The sequence below is a fragment of the Heptranchias perlo genome, chromosome 3 (genome assembly GCF_035084215.1).
Source record: "Heptranchias perlo isolate sHepPer1 chromosome 3, sHepPer1.hap1, whole genome shotgun sequence".
Classification (NCBI taxonomy): domain Eukaryota; kingdom Metazoa; phylum Chordata; class Chondrichthyes; order Hexanchiformes; family Hexanchidae; genus Heptranchias; species Heptranchias perlo.
The window spans coordinates 102,486,262-102,507,537 of record NC_090327.1 but is presented as its reverse complement, the minus strand read 5'-3'; the positions used below and the strand labels follow the sequence as shown (position 1 = coordinate 102,507,537).

Genomic DNA, 21,276 nt, shown 5'->3' with positions numbered 1-21,276 from the left:
CGAATAACATTCTGCTAATTCTGATTGGAAAGAGTGAAATAGCTAATGGCTGCCATTTCTTGAGCTGGGAGTAGATTTTCAACTTGCTGGCCGGGAGTAAAACCGCGCTGCGGATCAGCCGCCCGTTATAAAACCCCCCCAGATTCTCATTTCCATTGGATTTCAGTTTTATGCTCGGGCAGTAAGTTGAAAACCTACCCCATGATGTTTGTCTTTGTGTTTGGACTGAGCAAAAGATGGCAATCTTAGTTCCTAGCCAGGGTGGGTCTGCAGTTCAAAGCTACCCGTTAATTCAGCTCTATCTGGCAATCTGAGTCAAAGAGCTATGGATTGCTGGTCGTAGAATGAAAAAATACACAATGATGTAGCATAAGGGCACTCTTCTGAGGCTAGAGCTTGGGCACGTCGATGAGGCAGAATAGAGGGAGCTGTGCTAAATCTGCCCAATGTTTGCACTGAGTATAAAATGTAAAGCTTCCATCCTCAGCAATGATACCCCTCAGTTTGAATAGTACAAAAAAATCAAAACAAACAAATCCAAAATGAAAACAAGCAGGAATGAAAAAGATCATTTGATGCTTTTAATGGGTAGGCTGCACGAAAATAAATTTCCCAGCCTATGAACCCTGAATAAGCTAACAGTCTCATATAAACATGCTGATGTTTCATAAACTCAAAAAAGGGGTGGAGAGTATCACCTGAAAAGGATTCAGCAACCCCCAATCCCTCCCCCACCCACAAACCAAATCTCAGGCACTACATACCACCAGATGTGATAGTCCAGTCCATCATTCTTGTATTGTAAATGTCTGTGTGCATTTTGCACTAATAACAAGCTCTTTGTTATTATGCCAATGGCTGACTAAGCTGTGTGTTCCTGACATGACCTGTTAGGCATTTTCAAATCCCAATGCATGACAACCTATCAAAACTCAACGTTCCATCTCTTAATTTGTGAAGAAAAATAACAAATGGTGCAAGTCTCTCTCCTTAATGTGTTCTTTGATTATTTTTTGAAGTAACTGTAAATTGTTGAGGACCTAGCAGAGAAAGTAAGATGGGTGGTACAAACCCACCTTACATTCATTGCATTACTCACGCCTGAGAGTATTACTCAAACAGCAAAGAGGAAAATTTATCCCCAGTGTACAGCCAGTTGCATGAATGGGAGCCAGGGCTCTAGATGTTGATCTCCGGTTCTTCCTTTCTGATTCAGTAGCATCTAACGGATACAAGTCTGTGGTGGAATTGATTTAATTCTCTGTGTTTACTCTGTGGCCTGTTTCCTGTCCACAGCCTCAGACCTCAGGAAATGTGGTCAATTCTTAACATGGATATTTTTTGGACTGTGCGTGACCATTATCACAGTTGTAATGTGGAATGGCTAGGGACTTCCAACATCATTGCTTAGCCCACGTGTCAGTTTGGCTCAGTTGATAGCACTCCTGCCTCTGAGTCATAACGCTGTTGGTTCAAGTGCCACAATGAAAGCTAGGCTGACATTTCGGTGCACCACTCAGAGATTGTTGGATGTGCCACCATTTGGATGAGATGTTAAACTGAGGCCCATCCGTTTGTTCAACATCCATGCTGGCAGTCACTATTTAGGGGTGTCACACTGATGGTCAGTGTTTAGCAATGTGTCAGCATTTCACGCCAATAGTCAGTTTTGGGGCTTTCACACTGTCGGTCAGTGGACTTGACCAGAATGTCATTGGGAGCTCCCACTATATCTCCCCTTCTCCTTAACCAATCAATATCTCAAATAGCTTGCAGAGTCTATTGTCCATTTTGTAGGCAGTAGCTGCTGGTGTCCCACTAACACTGCATTTAAGCAACTGTAATGTTGGCGAAAAGTGATTTTGCTTCACACCAGCACTGCAATTATAATGTAAATATAGCCCGAATCCAGAATCAGGGCCTCATCTGAGGGAATCTCACTCTGCTTCTCTTTGGATTCAATTCGGGCCTTAACACCTGATTTACACTCTACGGGTTTAACGCTGGTCTGAAGCCAAAACTGCTTTGTTGCAACTCTAAACTTGTAGTGCAAATGCACTCTGAGAGGAGAGACAAAACCAGATTTCATCAAATGCTGCTGAGTTAACATTGAGAAGTCAAGTTTCTTATACTTGTACACCACAAGATGCTGGAAGGTTTCCATTACTTACCAAGGTAACGGTAGTGGCTGGGCCCAATAGTTGAATCCTCAAAGTGATAATACTTGCCATCTTTCAGACTGTAAACTTTAACTGTGCCTGTCCAGTAGTATGACCCAGGTGCCCCCATCACAACCAAGTGCTACAAAATAAGGCAGATGTTAAGCCCACTGAAGTGAACAGTGCAGTATCCTACACAACTGATGATCACTCATCATAGAATCCACATTACTAATTTCGTAGCTACTGTGCATGCTGGATTGTTGCCAGTGCAGGATTAGGGACCTTTGGCATAACAGCAAGAAATGTTTCTGTTATAACCGAAGTCTGGGAGCTTTTGATTCTTTTATTTCCATCTTTTCTTAATCTCCAGTAGGTCTTTCAGCAGCAATGAATTGTTTGAACAGTTGTTTAAATATCTCAGATTACAGGACGAAGAGGCACTTGGTGTGGCCATCGGCTGTCACAAGGTACATGAGTTGCATATTGAGGTGTAAAGACTGATAGACATTGGAGTTTTGCTTTCATTATTTAGTTTTTCTTAACTTTTTACTTATCCTGTGTTCTTTTAGGATTCAAGTATTAAGACAAAAATCAAAGACCTGTGACATATTGCAATATAATAAAGCATGGCATTTGAGCACTGGAGTTACATTTGCCCCATTTGTACCCCTATACTCTGCTCTATACTTTGGATCTTCTCCCTAAAGAACATAATTGAGCATGGAATGCCAAAAAGGAGACCATATTGGCCATCAAGCTCGCTTCTTCCACAGACCATGTTCCATCTCTCTTGTCTAAGACTCTACCCCAACTATTTAATCTTCTGAGGGAAAATTCTGCAAAATTTCCACTTGGCCCTCAATGTTATGATGCTAAATTCCAGAGTGTCTATCTGCCTAGACTCTTCAATAAATACATTAAAAATATACAACCTGTGTAACACTGTCATACAACAGCCACAGTCTTATATGTCAGCTTGGCCCATTGGTAGCAGTCAGAAGATCATGGGTTCAAGCCTCACACCAAGTCTTGACCAGATAATGTAAGCTTACACTTCAGTGTAGTACTGAGGGGGCGTTACATTGGCAGAGATATTAAACCAATGCCTTGTTTGCTTAGTCAGGTGGACCAAAATATGCTATGGAACTACTTAAAGAACAGGGGAAGTATCCTGGCCACCATTTCTACCTCAAACACCACCAAAACCGGTCATTTATTTCACTGATGTTTGTGGGACCTCGTTGCATGCAAATTTGCCTACAAAAGTGATTACAGATCAAAAGTAATTCAATGGCTATGAAGTGCTTTGGGGTCTGAAAGATGCTGTATAAATGCAAGTTCTTTCTTTCAAGGATCAGGTACTTCTTAGAACAGAGATTTGAGTTATTTAGTCAAACCCTTCAAACAATACAGATTCTGTTCTTTCCCAAAACAAGCAAGTGGTCTACACGAGCCTTGGTACGGTGACAGTTCTTGGGTCCCTTTACAGCATCGTTCTTCAGATTCCCCTTCTGTTTCCACCAGCATAACACAGCAGTGCCTTTTAGTACAGGAAGTGCAAGAAATCCCTAAGAAATGACTGGACATGCAGTGATTGCAATCCCAGACAGCATGTTTTATTTCACTTTTAGGGACAGTGGTGTAAGAACTCTATCCAGTCTACGAAGAGTTACAGCGCCTCAGAAAATGTGAATTAAACAACTTGTCAAATGCTCAACTAAACCAGTGCTTCAAATTCCCCATGTTCCGTTAGAACTTTATAACATGGCTTACAGGGAGTTCTATCCTAATTTATAAACCTTCACCATTCAGGAAGACCATTTTTATTTGAGCAGAGAGGACAAGTGTCTGAATTCTAGTGGTTTCATTCCAGTTCACGTTGGAGAGCTTTTGCTTTGGAGTCCATTCGCCCATTCGTTAGCACATTTTAATGGGAAAACACACAAAGTGAAAATTTAGTGAGGGCATCATTAACAATAATCTCTAAAAAAAAAATGAAGGGCTAGTTTATAAAACTGATCAACAGTATTCAGAATTACTTGCCCCCACGTTTACAGCACATTCTCTCAGTTCCATCCCCCCTTCTGAAATGCAGAAGGAATCTTCATGATGTCATGGTCACCCTGCAAGTAAGCACTTCTGAGAACCACCATGATATGAAAGCGTAGGGTTTTTTAAAATTCGTTCTCACGATGCTGGCAAGGTCACATTTATTGCCTTGAGAAGTCAGTGTTGGGCCTTCTCCTTGAACTGCTGCAGTCCTCGTGATGATGGTCCTCCCACAATGGTTTTAGATAGGGAATCCCAGGACACTGAGCTAGTGATGATGTCCTTCACGGTGTTGAAGGTTACAGAGAAGTGAAGTGAAATAATTTGCTGCAGTGCATCTTGTAGATTGTACATATTACAGCCACAGTACGTCAGTGATGGAGAGTGTGGATATTAAGTCCAGTGACAGAAGCGCCAATCAAGAAAACAGTCCTGTCCTGGAGGGTGTTGAGTTTCTTGTGTCATGCACTCATCCAGGAGAGTGGGGAGTATTCTTTCATGTTCCGGACTTGAGCCTTGCAGATGTGAAGAAGCTTTGAGGGGTCAGGAGGTGAGCCACTCATTACAAAGTATCCAGGGCGCTAAATTGGGCCGTGTTGTGCCCGTTGTTTCAGCGCTACACGGCCTCTCCGACATCCAAGATTGTGTCTTGGATGCGCACACATGTTTCTTGTGTGACATGCGCCAGACGCCATCTTGGTATAGGAGTTAGCAAAGGCACAGATAACGAACGCTGGAATCATGTAAAGTAGGGAGAAAATGGCTTCAATCAGTGTGCAATGCTGAATTAAAGTGATAGACACCATTTTGGGACTTAACGTTCAACTCAACGCACAGTCTTAACTCCAACCATCTGAACGTGTCTTAGAATGCCTGGAGGAGACCCCACTGGCGCTAGTTAAAAAAGAACCATGCAGGATTTACAGGTTAGTGGATGGATTATTGCTTCTGGTTGCCAAGACATTTGTAACTGTTTTTGGAGGTCTCCTAGACTTCAATACTAGGACACAGGGACATAGCCTAACATTTAGAGCCAGGATGTGCAGGAGTGGAATTAGAAAATGCTTCTACACACAAAGGGTGGGAGACGTTTGGAATGCTTTTCTGCAGATGGCAGTTGATGCTAGCTCACTTGTGAATGTTAAATCTGAGATTGATAGATTTCTGTGAACCAAGGGTATTAAGGGATATGGGGCTCAGACGGGTATATGGAGTTAGTTCACAGGTCCACCATGATCTCATTGAATGGTGGAACAGGCTCGAGGGGCTAAATGCCACTGCTACTTGCTGCCTCCTGATATGCACCACCTTCTCCTGCAAGAAAGCGAGATGTGTGTCTGGGTGATGTGCCTGTCATGGTTGAATAGCTGCCAGTGTGTGTGGCCTATGAGTTGTGGGTGGGAGGCTTGAAACAGTGATAATGTGTAGGGGTGAGAGGAAGCATCTGATGGGAAGAGTTGAATATTGATGGAAAGAGTTTATTGGTATGTGGGGGTGGGGGTTGTAGTGCATGGTGCAGTTGGTAGGAGACGCCACTTGACAGTTGACCTCACTCACCTTGACCACTCATGTCAAAGCATTGAACTTCTTCCTGCACTGCATCCATGTTCATGATGCTGTGCACCTGGCATTGACTTCATCCCCCGTTGCCTCCCACTGCCTTTTGAGTATATGTCTGGAGGGCCTCTTGCCCTCCCTGTGGATATAGGATGTCCCTCCTTCTGTTCACCTCTTGCACCCAAGGTCTCTAGTGCATCAGCAGAGAACCTGGGTGCACGGTCTCTCGCAGGCCTGGTACCAACTCAGATCGGCAGATTGGAGGATGTGGGATTTAGTAATGCGCAACCTTTATTCAATGTTTTAACATAACTCATCAATGTGTAAACATAGGGATGGGACCTGCATCTGTGTTTTACGTGTGCAGTGTCTGATCTCCGTTCAGACTCCATGCAAACAGTAGACTGTTACTTTCAGCAAATAATAGGTACCAGCTACCTTTAAGAGATTTCTAAGAGACATCCTCCCTTTAAGAGATTGAGCTCCCTCTGATGGTGGAAAATGCAAATTGCTTTGATTCCACGTGCAAGGCCTGGAAAGGAACGCTGATTGCAGGTAAGTGCTCCCTTGGGTCCAAACTTGCGACCTGCCTACGCAGGGTCCGTCAGGCCCGGGGTACTGGCGCATCGTGCTACCACCGCCCAAAACGGACCCTTATCGAATTTATCCCCCCCAGTTTCTGCCCTGCTCTCGTAGCAAGAGTGTTGATATGGCTGGTTCAGTGGTGATTCCCAAGATGTTGATGGTGGGGGGGGAGACTTGATGATAGCAATGTCATTGAAGGTCGGGAGAGATTTTTGGGCCTTTTCTTCTTCATGAAGTTATTACCTAGCACTTCTGTGGTGTAAGTGTTACTTGCCACTTGTCAGTCCAAGCCTGGATGTTGTCCAGGTCCTGTTGTAATCTGGCATGGGCTGCTTTGTTGTTGGAGGATTGTCAATGAAGCTGAACATGTAGAATTGTCAGTAAACAGCCCCATTTCTGATCTTATGATGGAGGGAAGATCATGAATGAAGCAGCTGAAGATGGTTGGGTCAAGGACATTGCCCTGAGAAATTCCTGCAGTAAGGAAAACCACAACCATCTTCCTTTGTGCCAAGTATGATTCCAGCCATTGAGGGTTTTCCCTTTGACCCCCTATTGACTTCAGTTTTGCTAGAACTCCTTGGTACCATCCTTAGCTAAATGCTGCCTTGATATAGAGAGCAGCAACTCTCACCTCTCCTCAAGCATTCAGTTCTTGCATCCATGTCTGGATCAAGGCTGTGACAATATCTGGAGCTGTGTGGTTCTGGTGGAATCCAAGCTGAGTGTCCTCAGTGTGGTTCAAAGTATGAGGTGTCACTTGATAACTCCTTCCATCACTTTATTGATGATGAGGAGGAGGCTGATAAGGCAGTAATCGGCCAGGTTAGATTTACCTGGGCAATCTTTCACAGTGTGAGGTAGATACCAGTATCATAGCTGCACTGAATCAGTTTGGTTCGAGAGTGCTTAGCTCCAGCACACAAGTCTTCAGCACTACAACTGGGATATTGTCAGGGTGCATATCCTTTGCTATGTCAAATGCTTTCAGCTGCTGCTTGCTGTCACATGAAGTGAACCAAATTGGCTGAACATTAGCATCCATGATGGTGGTGACCTTGAGAGGAGGACAAGTAGGATCATCCATTTAGAATTTTTGCTTAAAGATGAGAGCAAACACTTCAGCCTGGTCTTTCACTCCTGCTGGGCTCCACCATGGTTGCGGATGGGGATATTCATGGAGCCAGCTTCTCCTGTTAGTTGTCCGAGTGTCCAGCACCATTCTCAATTGGATGGTGTCCAATTGGATGGTAGGGCTACAAAGCTTTGTGCTGATCCTCTGGTCATGGGGCTGCTTGGCTCTGTCCTTAGTCTGCTTCTTTTAGTGGTTAGCATCCAGGTAGCTCTATATGGTAACCCCAGCTTCTCTTCACTACAAGCCGTCTTCTTAAACCCCTCTCCCCTGTCTCCTCCACCCTCATCTCAAACAACCAGTGCGAGGAGCTCATGGACTCCTTTGTCACTAAGATTGAGACCATCCGTTCAGCTACATCTGCCACTTCCCTCCCTCCCCCTGACCCAACAAACCAAACTTCCCCTATCGCCCCTCATGCCCTCTCTGAGCTCATCTTGACCATGAGACCCACCTCCTGCTCCCTCGAACCTATTCCCACCAAACTGCTGATCACCCAACTTCCCATCCTGGCCGCCATGTTAGCTGATATTGTTAACAGTTCCATCTTCTCAGGTACTGTCCCCCTTCCCTTCAAATCTGTCATCATCATCCGCTCCTCAAAAAACTCACACTTGACCCCCCCTGTCGTTGCAAACTACCGCCCCATCTCCAAGCTCCCTTTCCTCTCCAAAGTCCTTGAACGTGTTATCGCCTCCCAAATCCATGCCCATCTTTCCCACAACTTCATGTTTGAATCCCTCCAATCAGGTTTCCACACATTCCACAGTACTGAAACGGCCCTTATCAAAGTCACAAATGACATCCTATGTGACTGTGGTAAACTATCACTCCTCATCCTTCTCGACCTGTCTGCAGCCTTTGACACGGTTGACCACACCATCCTCCTCCAACGCCTCTCCTCCGACGTCCAGCTGGGTGGGACTGCATTCACCTGGTTCCATTCGTATCTATCCAGTCGTAGCCAGAGAATCACCTGCAATGGCTTCTCTTCCCGATCCCGCACCGTTACCTCTGGAGTCCCCCAAGGATCTATCCTTGGCCCCTCCTATTTCTCATCTACATCATCCGAAAACACGTCAGGTTCCACATCTACGCTGACGACACCCAGCTCTACCTCACCGCCACCTCCTTCGACCCCTCCACTGTCTCTGATTTGTCCCACTGCTTGTCAGACATCCAGTACTGGATGAGCAAAAATTTCCTCCAACTAAATATTGGGAAGACCAAAGCCACTGTCTTCAGTCCCCGCCACAAACTCAGTTCCCTAGCCATTGTCTGAGGCTGAACCAGGCCGTTCGCATCCTTGGCATCCTATTTGACCCTGAGATGAGCTTCCGACCACATATCCACTCCATCACCGAGGCCGCCTCCTTCCACCTCCGTAACATTGCCCGTTGCTGCCCCTGCCTCAGCTCATCTGCTGCTGAAACCCTCATCCATGCCTTTGTTACATCTAGACTTGACTATTCCAATACTCTCCTGGCCGGCCTCCCATTGTCCACCCTCCATAAACTTGAGCTAATCCAAAACTCTGTTGCCCATATCCTAACTCACACCAAATTGGGTGAAATCAAGTAGGTTACTTCCTTATGTTGCTTCCCTCACCACCTGATGCAGGCCCAGTCCAGCAGCAATGTACTTCCGGACTCAGCAGCTCAGTCTGTGGTGGAACTATCCAGCCACACTTGGTGATGGACATCAAAGTCACCTACCAAGAGGGCTCCAATGAATGTTCAACATTGAGGAATACTGATTCATCAGTTAAGGGTGGGTATAGGTGGTGATGAGCAAGTTTCCTTGACCTTGTTTGACCTGAAGCAGTGAGACTTTATTAGGTCTCGAGACAATGTTTAGGGCTCCCAAGGCCATTTCCAACCAATTGTACATCACTCACTGTGCTCCAACTTTGATGAATCTATCCTGCCACTGGGACAGGACATACCCAGGGATGATGATGGAGCAGTCTGGGATGTTGGCTAATGTTTCTATGAGTATGACCGTGTTCAGATTGTTACTTGACTAGTCTGTGGGACAGCTGTCCCAATTTGGGCACCAGTCCGCAGAAGTTATTGACGAGGCCTTTGCTGGATCGATTAGGCTGAGATTGCCTAAGTCTTCCCCTGAAAGTTGCAATAGGTCTGTCTGACTTTTTCTTCATTCTCAAACTTTGTTGCAATTTGTTTATAACTGAATTGCTTGCTTGGCCACTTCAGAGGGCATCAAGAGTCATGTAGAGCTGGAGTCACATGTAAACCAGACTGAGCATGGGTGGCAGGCTCCCTTTCCCAAAGGAAATTAATGAACCTGTTGGATTTTTATGAAATAGTTATTTTTCTGTAGCTAGCCTTTTTCACATACAATACACTAATGTTGTGCCTCCGTTTTGTAAATCACCATTAACACCTATAACAGCCCAAAGCACATTGATGGCAAATGTATTTTCTCCCAGCTGTTTTCTTGTGAAACTTGTCCAAATCTTACGACAGAATCTGCTTCCCCAGAGTCCACCCCAGATGTTGTAGGCAGAGATCATTGGTCAGCTGGCTTTGAATTCATGAGGTTTATTTGCTTTACCTCTGTGGTTCTTTAAGTCCCTAAGGATGAAGTCAGGCTTTATTTCAAACAAACACCTTCATCTACAAGAGGCCACTGAGTCATTCACTGCTAGGGTTTCTAACTCTGGTACTGCGGGAGGTTTCATCCCATGACCACTTGTCTCCACCTACCCCGCCCCCACACTCCCGCCATTAGTCGCCGGACACGTCCAGCCTCACGGTGCACCACCTTCCTACACCAACTGGAAAGCAAACAGACTCTTTGTTACCCAACTCGATGATTTTTGACTGTCAGTCAAATAGCCTTTTCTTCCATCTCAAACATTTTTATAACTAATAAAAGTGTTCAAAGAAAAAGAAAAACAAACTCACAGTTTTTGATACGCCAATGATTTTTCTCCCAGATTGCTTGCAGCAGTGTCCGGGAGATTAATCTTTAATTCCTGGAAACTCCAGGACCATCCGGGAGGATTGGCATATTTATTCACTGCTCTTCAGCTCCCACAACGGCTTGTGCCATTCAATATAAACAGGCGCATAGGTAATTGCTCAGCTCATGCTCTAGATGGCTCTGCATGGAGTCAAAATTCTTGTTGCTTCAGCCCAGCAATTCATCTCCAGAGTCAAAATTCCCAATGCAATTGTTGGGGAAAGAACTTTCTTCCAGCTTTCTGGACAGCCCACATCAGTTTTGCCAAGCATTTGACGCACTGCCTCAGATAAACAGAGTACTCTGCGCAGTCACCAGTGATCCACTAGGGCGTTTGTTATGTTACGGTTGCTATGGACACTGCAGTAGGTGTGTAAGCTAAAAGTCATCTGTAAAATAGCCACTTGAAATGTTATAAATATTTTGTTCCTCCCAACAGGGCCTCAGCGAGTTTTGTGCTAAAGTATTTTGCTCTAAATATATAACGTCAATATACAGTATGACTTCATGAGGATTTATTGGCCCTTTATTAACCAGTTTTAAATAAGTTTAGTTCAGGTGATCCAGTGGTACAGTGCAGTGATTCATAATGTTTGCCACAGTTCTCCAATGTGGTGAGCTCCCACTCTCAGCCAGAGTGTCAGGGGAGCCAGGAGAAAATTGGAAGCAATTAACTGAGGTGGATTCACACTCCAGCTGGCAACAGGTTATAAAGCTGCTTTGAAAAGGAACTGGGCGTGGGGTCGACTGGCTGAACTTGCAGTCTGGAGTACCGGGCGTTGTGAGGAGAATGTAGCTAACTCATAAAATAACAGCAAAAATAAAGAGAGGAAAACAGGAGATAAATTTTTTTAAATGCAGTTTGAAAATAAAATGACCCAGCCATGATAACACCTGGCCTTTTGTTGCTTTCATAGTGAGCAGATTTCCTGTCAACGGACTTTTCTGCAAAGTTATATAAATCCTTATGCCGTGCTCCAAATCATTAACAAGCATTAGAGCGAGTCAGCAGTCGTGGTGGGTGGGGTTTCTCCGTTAGTTTGGTTCTGTTTATTGTTAGTTCTGCTACAGGTGAACAGTGCCATAGCGAATACCGGCTTCCAGGAAGCAGATGTTTCATTGTTCAGGGTGTGCAGTATTTTCTATTAGAAAAGGATACTGCCCTTGCAGCTGGTTCTGAACTGACACCCATGCACTAACAGATTGATGCCCCAACAATATTTTTTAAAATCAGTCAAATAATAATCGCGTTTATATGACGCCTTTAATGCGGAAAAACATCCCAAGGTGCTTCCCAGAAGCGTAATCAAAATAATGGACGCCAAGCCAAAGATTGAGATATTGGGAGGAGGGAGCGAAAGCTTGGTGGGTTTTAAGGAGGGTCGTAAAGGAGGAGAGGGAGGTGGAGAGCCAGAGCGATTTAGGAAGGGAATTCTAGAGTGTGGGGCCTAGATGGCTAAAGGCACGACCGCCAATGGTGAGGCGAAAGGAAAGGGGATGCAAAAGAGGCCAGAGTCGGAGGAATGGAGAGTTCGGGAGGGAGTTGTAGGGCTGAAGATAGGTTACAGAGATAGGGAGGGGCAACACAATCAAAGGATTTAAACATGAGGATGAGAATTTTAAATTTGAGGTGCTGGGGGCCAGAAACCAATGAAGGTCAGCAAGCACAGGGGTGATGGGTGAACAGGACTTGGTGTGGGTTAGGATACAGGCAGTAGTGTTTTGGATGAGCTGAAGTTTACAGAGGTGAAGGATGCGAGGCCGGCCAGAAAAGCATTGGAATAGTCGAGGCTGGAGGTGACAAAGACAACGATGAGGGTTTCGGTAGCAGATCAGCTGAGGTTGGGGAGAGGCAGGTGATATTACGAAGGTGGAAGTAGGCAGTCTTTGTGATGGAACGAATGTTCAGCTCAGCTCAGGGTGGAATAGGACACCGAGGTTCCAAACAGTCTGGTTCAACCCAAGACAGTGGTCGGAGAGGGAATCAGTGGCAAGGGTACGGAGTTCGTGGTGAGGGCCCAACGTTTAGCTGGAGGCAACTGTGGCTCATGCAAGACTGGGTGTTAGACGAACAGTCTGACAACAGCGAGGCAGTGGGGCAGTGGAGAGGTAGAGCTGGATGGCATCAGTGTACATGTGGAATCTGACCCTAACTCTCCAGATGCTAAGGGATAGAAAGGAAGAAGAGGGGGCCATAGATAATTCCTTGGGGGACTCCAGAAGCAACAGTGCGGGAGAAGGAAAGGAAGCCATTTCTGGAGATGCTCTGATTACAATCGGATATGTAACAGTGTAACCAAGCAAGGGCAATTCTGCTGAGCGCGATAGTGGAGGAGAGGCGTTTGAAAAGGGTGGTGTGATCGATTGAGTTAAAGGCTACAGAGAGGTTGAGAAAGAAAAACTTGCATTTATATAGTGCCTTTCACAACCTCAGGACGACCCAAAGTACTTTACTGCCAATGAAGTATTTTTGAAGTGTAGTCACTGTTGTAATGTAGGAAACACAACAGCCAATTTGCACACAGCATGGTCCCACAAACAGCAATGTGATAATGACCAGACAATCTGTTTTAGTGATGTTCGTTAAGGGATAAATATTGGCCAGGACACCGGGGAGAACTCCCCCGCCATGAGATCTTTAAGTCCACCTGAGAGGGCAAGCGTTGGTTTCACATCTCATCTGAAAGGCGGCACCTCCAACAATGCAGCACTCCTTCAGTTCTGCACTGGAGTGTCAGCCTGGATTATGTGTTCAAGACTCGAGTGGGACTTGAACCCACGACCTTCTGACTCAGGTGAGCGTGCTACCCACCTGTACCACGGTCATAGACACAGATGATGTCATTTGTGACTTTGATTATGGTAATTTCGGTGCCGTGGCAGGGAATGATGATGGTGGGGTCAGTATCTGAGAAAAGGGAACCATTTACAATGTCAGTTAGCATGGCGTAGCATGTATTTTTTATGGCTCTCAGACAGTTATAGATAGGGCTTAGTGTATTAGGGAAGTTGGGCAATCAGCAGTTATGGGGGAATGAGTTCAAGGAAACAGGTGGTGAGTCTCATGGATGAGAAGAGACTCGTTCAAAAAGGGCAAAAGGGAAGATGGGAGAGAAAAATGAGAGATGCGGGTTCAGGGCTAAGGCGAGGTGGTAGGTTTGGTTTAGTGGCAAGGGGAAGGGGGAAAGCAGCAAAAGGCAACTGAACAGGTGACCTCAATCTTAGTGGTCAACAACAACAACAACTTGCATTTATATAGTGCCTTCAGTGAAAACGTCCCAAGGGACTTCACAGGAGTATTATTAAGACAAAATCTGACACCAAGCCACATAAAGAGATATTAGGACAGGTGACCTAAAGCTTGGTCAAAGAGGTAGATTTTAAGGGCTGACTTAAAGAAGGGGAGAGAGGTAGAGGCAGAGAGGTTTAGGGAGGGAATTCCAGAGCTTAGGGCCTACGCAGCTGAAGGCACGCCCAAAATAGTAGCCCGATAAAAATTGGGAATGCGCAAGAGGCCAGAATTGAAGGAGCGCAGAGATCTCGGAGAGTGATAGGAGGTTATAGAGATAGGAAGGGGTGAGGCCATGGTGGGGTTTGAACACAAGGATAAGAATTTTAAAATCGAGGCGATGCCAGACTGGGAGCTAATGTAGGGCAGCAAGCAAGTGACAGGTGAACGGGACTTGCTGCAAGTCCACGAGCCCCTCACACATATCATACTATGAATCAATTTAAGCAAATATAATTACTAACACACCTACTGATTAAGAAAGTCGAAGCATAAAATTAGACTAGTGTTTACTGCAAAACTAGTTTACAGCATCTGAATTCTACAAATAATATACAATTGAAGTGCCCATCTAACCTATTTTTGGCCTGTGCAGTGTGCTCGAAGTCAAACACCCCAAACTGAAGAGATTCATTCATTTACCGATAAATTAAATAACAATTTCAGTACTATAAAATTCAGGCCTAGATTTTCCGATTTTGGGTGGAGGGGTGGGGGGCAGTGAGGCTGGACTCCCGCCAGCCTTGGCGATGCCTCTGATTTTGTGGCTGAATTTCCAACCCCGGAATGATCTGCATATGGGAGGTGTGATCCACAGGCTCCGCCAGGAAGTCAAGTCAGACTGAGGGCGAAAAATTGCGATGGCAGGTCTTGGGTCTTGCTGCAACAGGAAGAAGAGGCAGCTGCTGAGCTGCCTGGAAAAATAGGCTACATGTTTTAAAAAGAGAGTTTGGAGTTTGATCCTGGAGTCTGTGCGCAGCAACATTCTGAGAGCATAGACCTCCTTTTCCAAAGGCCACCATCTCCATCCAGAGGACCCCTCTGACATCGTAGCAACGCTGGATAGCGGGGCCTAATGGGCTTCCCCAGTGTCCAATCAGGGTAAGTGATGGGAAATGTGGCAGAGGCTGTATTCCTGGTGTTTTAATTTAATTTGCATGCTACCACCCACACATGGGCAGCACATTTTATTCCATTGGGTCTGTCCACCGGGAGATGGGAAGGAGATGGCGATGCAGCAGGGTCCACGTGCCAGGAATGAAATTGATCTTTTCACTAAAACGTCAGAGTTCTGCTATTATTGTCTTCTATGAAATGAGGCAATACTTTGGGCAAAGAGGATTCCCCCTGGACGTCCCCTCCCCCTTTCATTTATATAATAATCATTCTTCAGAACATCCGATTTGAATACATTACAAAAGCAAGTCAGAATGGCCAGTGTCTTACAGGATGAGGCTTTTTTATTAATAGCTCTTTTATTAATCAGGAATCCATAGAAAATGCATGTTGAGGGACAGATCCGAGTTGCTATGCAGATACCTTGGTGCTGGGGGCTTGAAGTTGAGCTGCACAAGGGGTGGTTCTGATTTACAGATGATTTGTGAAAGGTTATGTGGTATTGTGGCCATTATGTTTCAGACGGTAAGTGAGAATTTGGTCAAAAGCTCATTTGTAAAAAAAAAATGACAAATCATAGCAGCTCACCAAGTGTCCCTCACAAAGCTCCTGTAAGAGTTTAGCACCGACAGAAATAAAACTTAACGGCAATGTACGTTTCTTGTCTTTGTTAGGTTTAGTGAAAGAATATCAACAATTGAGAACTTCTTAATTCTTACATTTCTCAAACTATCTGAAAGTTGCAGAGAGTTACTCCCTGCAGCTGTAATTTGATGCAAAGCATGTGTGTACTTTGAAAGCACTAAAAGACTTTGAGCGCTTAAAGTAGTTAACACAAATAAAATCCCGTGAGGAGGAGGTCTTTTAAATGGAGGAAGCAGCCCAAGGCATCCACGTTTTGCTCAAGTCCTTTTCCTTTCGATTCTGCTCCAGGCATTTAGCATTAAATTTAGTGTAAAGATTCTGATCAAGCTGCCAATATAGCAGCACTCAGTTCCATTTTGGAATTCTCCCCAACAATCAGGATTTTAAGCTGATTTAAAGAAAATGAACTATGAGAACTTTCTGGAAATCAAGAAAAAGTTTCCAGCCAGAAGATTTTTAAAAATTAATTTAGCATTCTTTATTTCCATAATATCTTAATTTGATCAAATATCAGTATTCTCCCCATCAGGTGATAGTCACTCAGGACTGAATGATACGCTGGATGAAATCCTGGCTCACATCAGATCAGTTTAGCACAGATAATGCAGATTTTAAGTTCTTGGCTAATTTTCTACAAATCTGGAAATTTCTAGTACACTCAGCCCCATCTGTGTGAGAGCTGCACAAAAATAACATTTATAAAGTTGCTCTGTTAGAAAGGAAGCCACACAACGAATGCTAAATCCGAGGCTATCTTATCCCGGAGAGCGTTCATTACAGTGATGCATCAGCAAGTATAAGAATTACTTTAAAAAATTAGGGCGAGAGTTAGTTTTAGATAAAATGGAGTACAATGGAAACTAGATTATTGTCTTTTAATTCATGGAGAAGTATTGCAGGGTTTTTTCAATTTTGATTTTTATTGTATCTTTGTGTTTAACAAGATAGGGATTAGTCACCTTTTCCACTTTAGCCTCAACATTACAATTCCAATGTCAGGAATGGGCCAGATATGAGCCATAAAATCACCAGCAGGATCTCACTTGCTCGACTGGAGCACAGACTGGAGGATGGGGTGCGGAGGTTAACACACCACTTTGGGTTGCTCACAGTTTTCAGTTAGCAGGAATGAGGCATGGTGAGTTCCGTGCCTTACTCTCCATCTATCCCCCCAATCAAGTGAGATTCTGCAATTTTACGGCTTTAAAGTTCCCTCTCCTCTGCACCAATCCTTAATCCCAACCTCAAAAGAGCTATACCTACTGCACCAGCACGACATTTCCATTTTTCACACCAGCCAATATCAGTCGATGAGTTTTGTGCTACAGTCCCAACCCTCATGAAATCTGGGTTGAGAGTGTCCAATCTCATTTTGTGTCCCTTACATTTAATAAGACTTTTATGCCATCAATCTGGACTGCATTTAAACCCCAAGTCCCAGGTGTGAAGAGGCAGTGTTTAGCCCAATGCACCAGATAGTCTATAAAGGTATTCCACAACACAGATCTCAGTAAGACAGAAAGAGCGATTACTCACCTCAATGAAGTGGCCTGCTATCCCGGCCTGGCACGAGCCATGTTCTTCACCATATTTCTTCTTATACTCTGCACAAAAATCAACCACTGTTAGTTAGTGAAAGTCTTTGCTGGAAGCTGGAGCCAATGTTTCTCGGAACTGCTACTGTGCACCTCACAGCCTCCCGAAACCACTGAGGTCTCACACACTGAGATGAAAGCTGAAACGCAGGTGGATTCGGCAAACGTCAGCACCACTATGGCCTTCTTTCTGGAAGTTCTTGTTGGGGAAATATTACAAATGGCAGCTCTGTGCGAATGGATCAGCTGTGAAACCCACCAACAGAACAAAACATCAACCTGTGGAATTTCTGGCTGGGAAACCCACTTAGCTCCATAGAAACAAGAAGCACTCCAATTTACTTGGAAGTTCCAATGGGCATCCAAGCTTCTTTCTTCAAGGGCCACATAGTCCATACCATGGAACCTCAGGGATACAAATTAAGTTTAAATCCAATCCCCGTGCATTTCAAGTTGCTGATGCAAACAGATTTAGGATTTATCCACCAATGAGGCAACAGCACTAAGAATAATCCTTCCAAACCTCCAGGCCAACGAGATTCAAACAGGGCAAATTAATGAATAGGAAATCTAAGCGCAAGTAGGACTGGGTTGCCTGGGCTCCAAGGGCTGGTTGTCAGAGGTTGGGGGAGGCGGGGTGAGCATGTGGCATATGGGCCACAGGTTGGGTACCCCGGCTTAACTTTACTCTATGAGAAACTTAACGCAATTCTCATTCTTAAGTTGTACAGTAGACTATGGGTCCCATGGTAATACAGTTTGGTGCTCAACAATCTATTGTCATTTTTTCCCTTTCTCTGCAGGCAGCACTGATCCTACTGGGGTACCACAGACACCAGCAGCCCTCACTGAGGTGATCTTTCATTGTATGGGAACCTAGAAGGTGAGTGCAGCTGGGCTGTTCGGCTGTGGAGATCATCACTGACCAAACTTTCTCTCCTCATTTGACATCAACATACTAGCATTTCCAGTGGGGGAGGGTAGCAAGTGTGGGAGTCACTAGATTTTCTCATTTTCTAAAAATAAGAAATGCATATTGTACAGACAATTTAGGTAGGAGTGCTGTTTGAGGTAATCTGTGCTGTCTTATGGCATTGTGTTTTTACTTGGTATCTCCTACAAAGATATTCTTGCAAATGATTGTAGGAAATGATATACATTGTATGTCCATCAGGGAGCAGTAGACTATTTGAGAAATGAGTTTCCTTTCAGCTGACTGTCTGCACACATTGTTACATTTCCTATTGAGCAGAGGCCAGCCACTTCTCGGCAGGGCATATGAGTAGTCTATCACAGAGCCACAAAGGCAGTGACCCTGGAGCAGCTCATCTGACTGCCCATACTCACACTGCAGAATGGTGCATTATGAAGAGGGATCCAAAATTAAAATAAGTCTACATTATATATTAAACATTTGACATCTAAGTATTTCTTGTCAACTTTTTCCATTATAAATTCCTATGTCCATTTTTACAATGGAAACTCTCTATCTGAAAGTATCATGCTGCAATTATATCTTCCGCCTAGTGGCGGTGCTGTAGTGCTACCACTGGTGGAAGGGTATAATTATAACGTGACAAGTTTACATAGGCAGTTTTCATTCTAAATATGGACTTAGGAATTTTTAATGGAAATACAAAAATAAGGACAGAATGCATGACTTAATTATGTCTGCATTCCCTGGTCCAATTATCCACTGCCCTCTAACTCTATTTCACCTAATGACTACAATTAGTCCTGTCTCCCCATATGCAATGCCACGGGAGATTGACAAGTAAATAAAATGGAGGCGCAAAGGAAGTGTTTTTTTCAAAAGGGATAATATCTTCACTTGACAAACCCTTTTTGCTGACAGAAGAAAAATAGTCAAACAAGCTGCGTGTCATTATCGCCACCAACATGCAAAGTGACGTGATGCATTTTGATAATTACATCATTATGCCATGTAAGTAAACGAGAGAATGCACTTATCAAAATTGTCCTGTTTTAAAATGATATTCTGTCAATTATTCAACATGCTGGGGGAAAAAATCCATGTAAATACCTTAAAAAAACACAGGAAAATGCATTTAAATGCAAAAAGCTTATGAATCCCATTAATTTTTAAATACCCATTCAATTTGCCGATACCGGAGGGCACTTCTACCCCGACACAGGGGGATTCAGCAGGCGACAAAATCAGCTTCATTAGTATGCTGCATGCATACGTAATGAGCCGACCCCTTAATTGAAGTGGAACAGATTAACTAGGGCATAAAACTCCAAATGAATATTACAACTGGCCAGTTTAAGCAGGATCTGGGTGGGAACGATAACAGCCCAATTTCCTGCACACCTCATCCATTGGACAGTGTGCGTTGAGCTTCCCATTTCCCTTTCCCTGTAGTCAAATCTAAGCTGCCAATCTATTTGGAATGGAATCAGCCTTCCCATCCTAAGATTGGTCAGAAAATCCTGGCCTGCTCTCTGATTGGCCAGCATGGCTGTCAATCATTAAGACACTGGCGCTGACCAGAACGAACCAATTTAAATCTTCCCAGTTTGGATATGCACCTGTGGTATATTTTTATTTATAATAATGGTAGCAAACACCAGGCCTTTCCTGTCTGGTTTTCCATCAATTAACCTGCCAGGCAGCCAGGCCCAAAAACCAGAATGTCTGGTTCAAAACCAGACAGGCAATCACCCGAGGTAGTCAGGTAGAACAGTTTAGCTGTTCTCATCAGTCAATAGCACCTTTAATACAGCTGTGAGAAGGTTAAGACAATTCCCTCATGCCATCAGGCTCAGTAACTCCTCCATGCCATCCCCTCAATGTCATCGCCACTGACAGTTCAACCAAAATTAATTATTTTTAACTGGTGGATTTCTTAAATAGGCCTGGACAGACTTCCTCTTTAAAGTGGGATCCATTCTGTTAAATAGCTTCAGAAATGGTTTTGATCTAAAAGATGAAATGCATTACATTGAATTGCCCTAAAATCATGATCATGTTTATCAAACAGGGGTGGCCAAGCTCTCAACTTCACTGGCCACATTCATAGAACCTGATGTCCACATATAAAGTTAAAATCCGTGTTCTCATTGATTTGCGTAAATCTGAAGTTGCCAATACTAACAGATCTTGGGTGTTCTGATAAAGGATTTATTCACCGATGAGGCAACAGCACTAAAAAAGGCCCTTTCCAAACTTCCAGGCCCAAAAATCAAATCAACACTTAAGACTGAGTTGCCGAGGCTCAGGGTGGGGCCACAGGTTGAAGACAGAGGAGATATCTGTACATGTACTGGTGCTAGTTTAACGCAGTCCAGAGCAGACATTTTGTCAAGTATTCCTCTAGTGACATCAGTGAAGAGTGCTGTCAATCCACTGTCCCCGGTCATGATGTTGCTGGAGGGGAGCTTCCACACAAAATGTCTGCATCTAGACTGCCTCAAATTAGCATTTCTAAAATATAAAACAGCCTGACAAGAGATAACTGAGAAACACTAGTAAGTATATAGATATCTCCCTTACAACATCTAAGATTATGAGGAATTTTCAGTTCACCTTTTTGGATCAAAACACTGCTCAAGTGCATGCATGGAGATATGATACAGGTCCATTCAGACATGGGCACATGGAGGTTTCAATCCCAAAACAATGGAATTTAACTGTACAGCTTTTGAAACCTGGATTGGCCAGTTAAAAGCCAACGGTCACCGTCCCCTCCCTAAAGCCCACACCCAGCTGAAATGCCATGCAAACTATCTGTTCCAAGCCTCTCCGCTATTGTTGATCAAGAACTGTGTGTGTGGAGAATCGTTGCACAACATGCAATTTTTTGAAACCCAAGGACTACATTAGTTAGTCTCACCTTTACCGAAAATTAGAGCAACGACTTTACCTTGGTAGCAGGGGAGCAGTTCTTTAGTTTTTCGGGATAAATTAGGTGGGATGATGTAGCAGGCTCCATGGGGCAGGATGTGTTCTGTCTCATAGTGTATATTCTTCCAACGATGTGCGCATGCCTAAAATCAAATGACATTCAAAAATAACTATGTCATAACTATTACTATATATTATTAAAAAATCTTACGTAGTGTGTGCAGTTCCTGTGCAGACACCTTACTTCTTGTTGTCACAATTTCCGGTCACACATTTTCTGTCAACAATTA

General features: G+C 44.2%; 1 protein-coding gene across 1 annotated transcript in view; it reads right to left on the bottom strand.

The window, feature by feature from the left end:
- itga9 (integrin, alpha 9) overlaps positions 1 to 21,276 on the bottom strand; it is a 382,843-nt gene that overhangs the window by 314,727 nt on the left and 46,840 nt on the right. The window contains exons 4-6 of the mRNA XM_067981373.1: positions 21,006 to 21,129; positions 17,060 to 17,127; positions 2,172 to 2,301 (exon numbers count right to left, since the gene is read on the bottom strand). Coding sequence (XP_067837474.1) covers positions 2,172 to 2,301; positions 17,060 to 17,127; positions 21,006 to 21,129 — 322 coding nt within the window. The remainder of the gene's footprint in view (positions 1 to 2,171; positions 2,302 to 17,059; positions 17,128 to 21,005; positions 21,130 to 21,276) is intronic.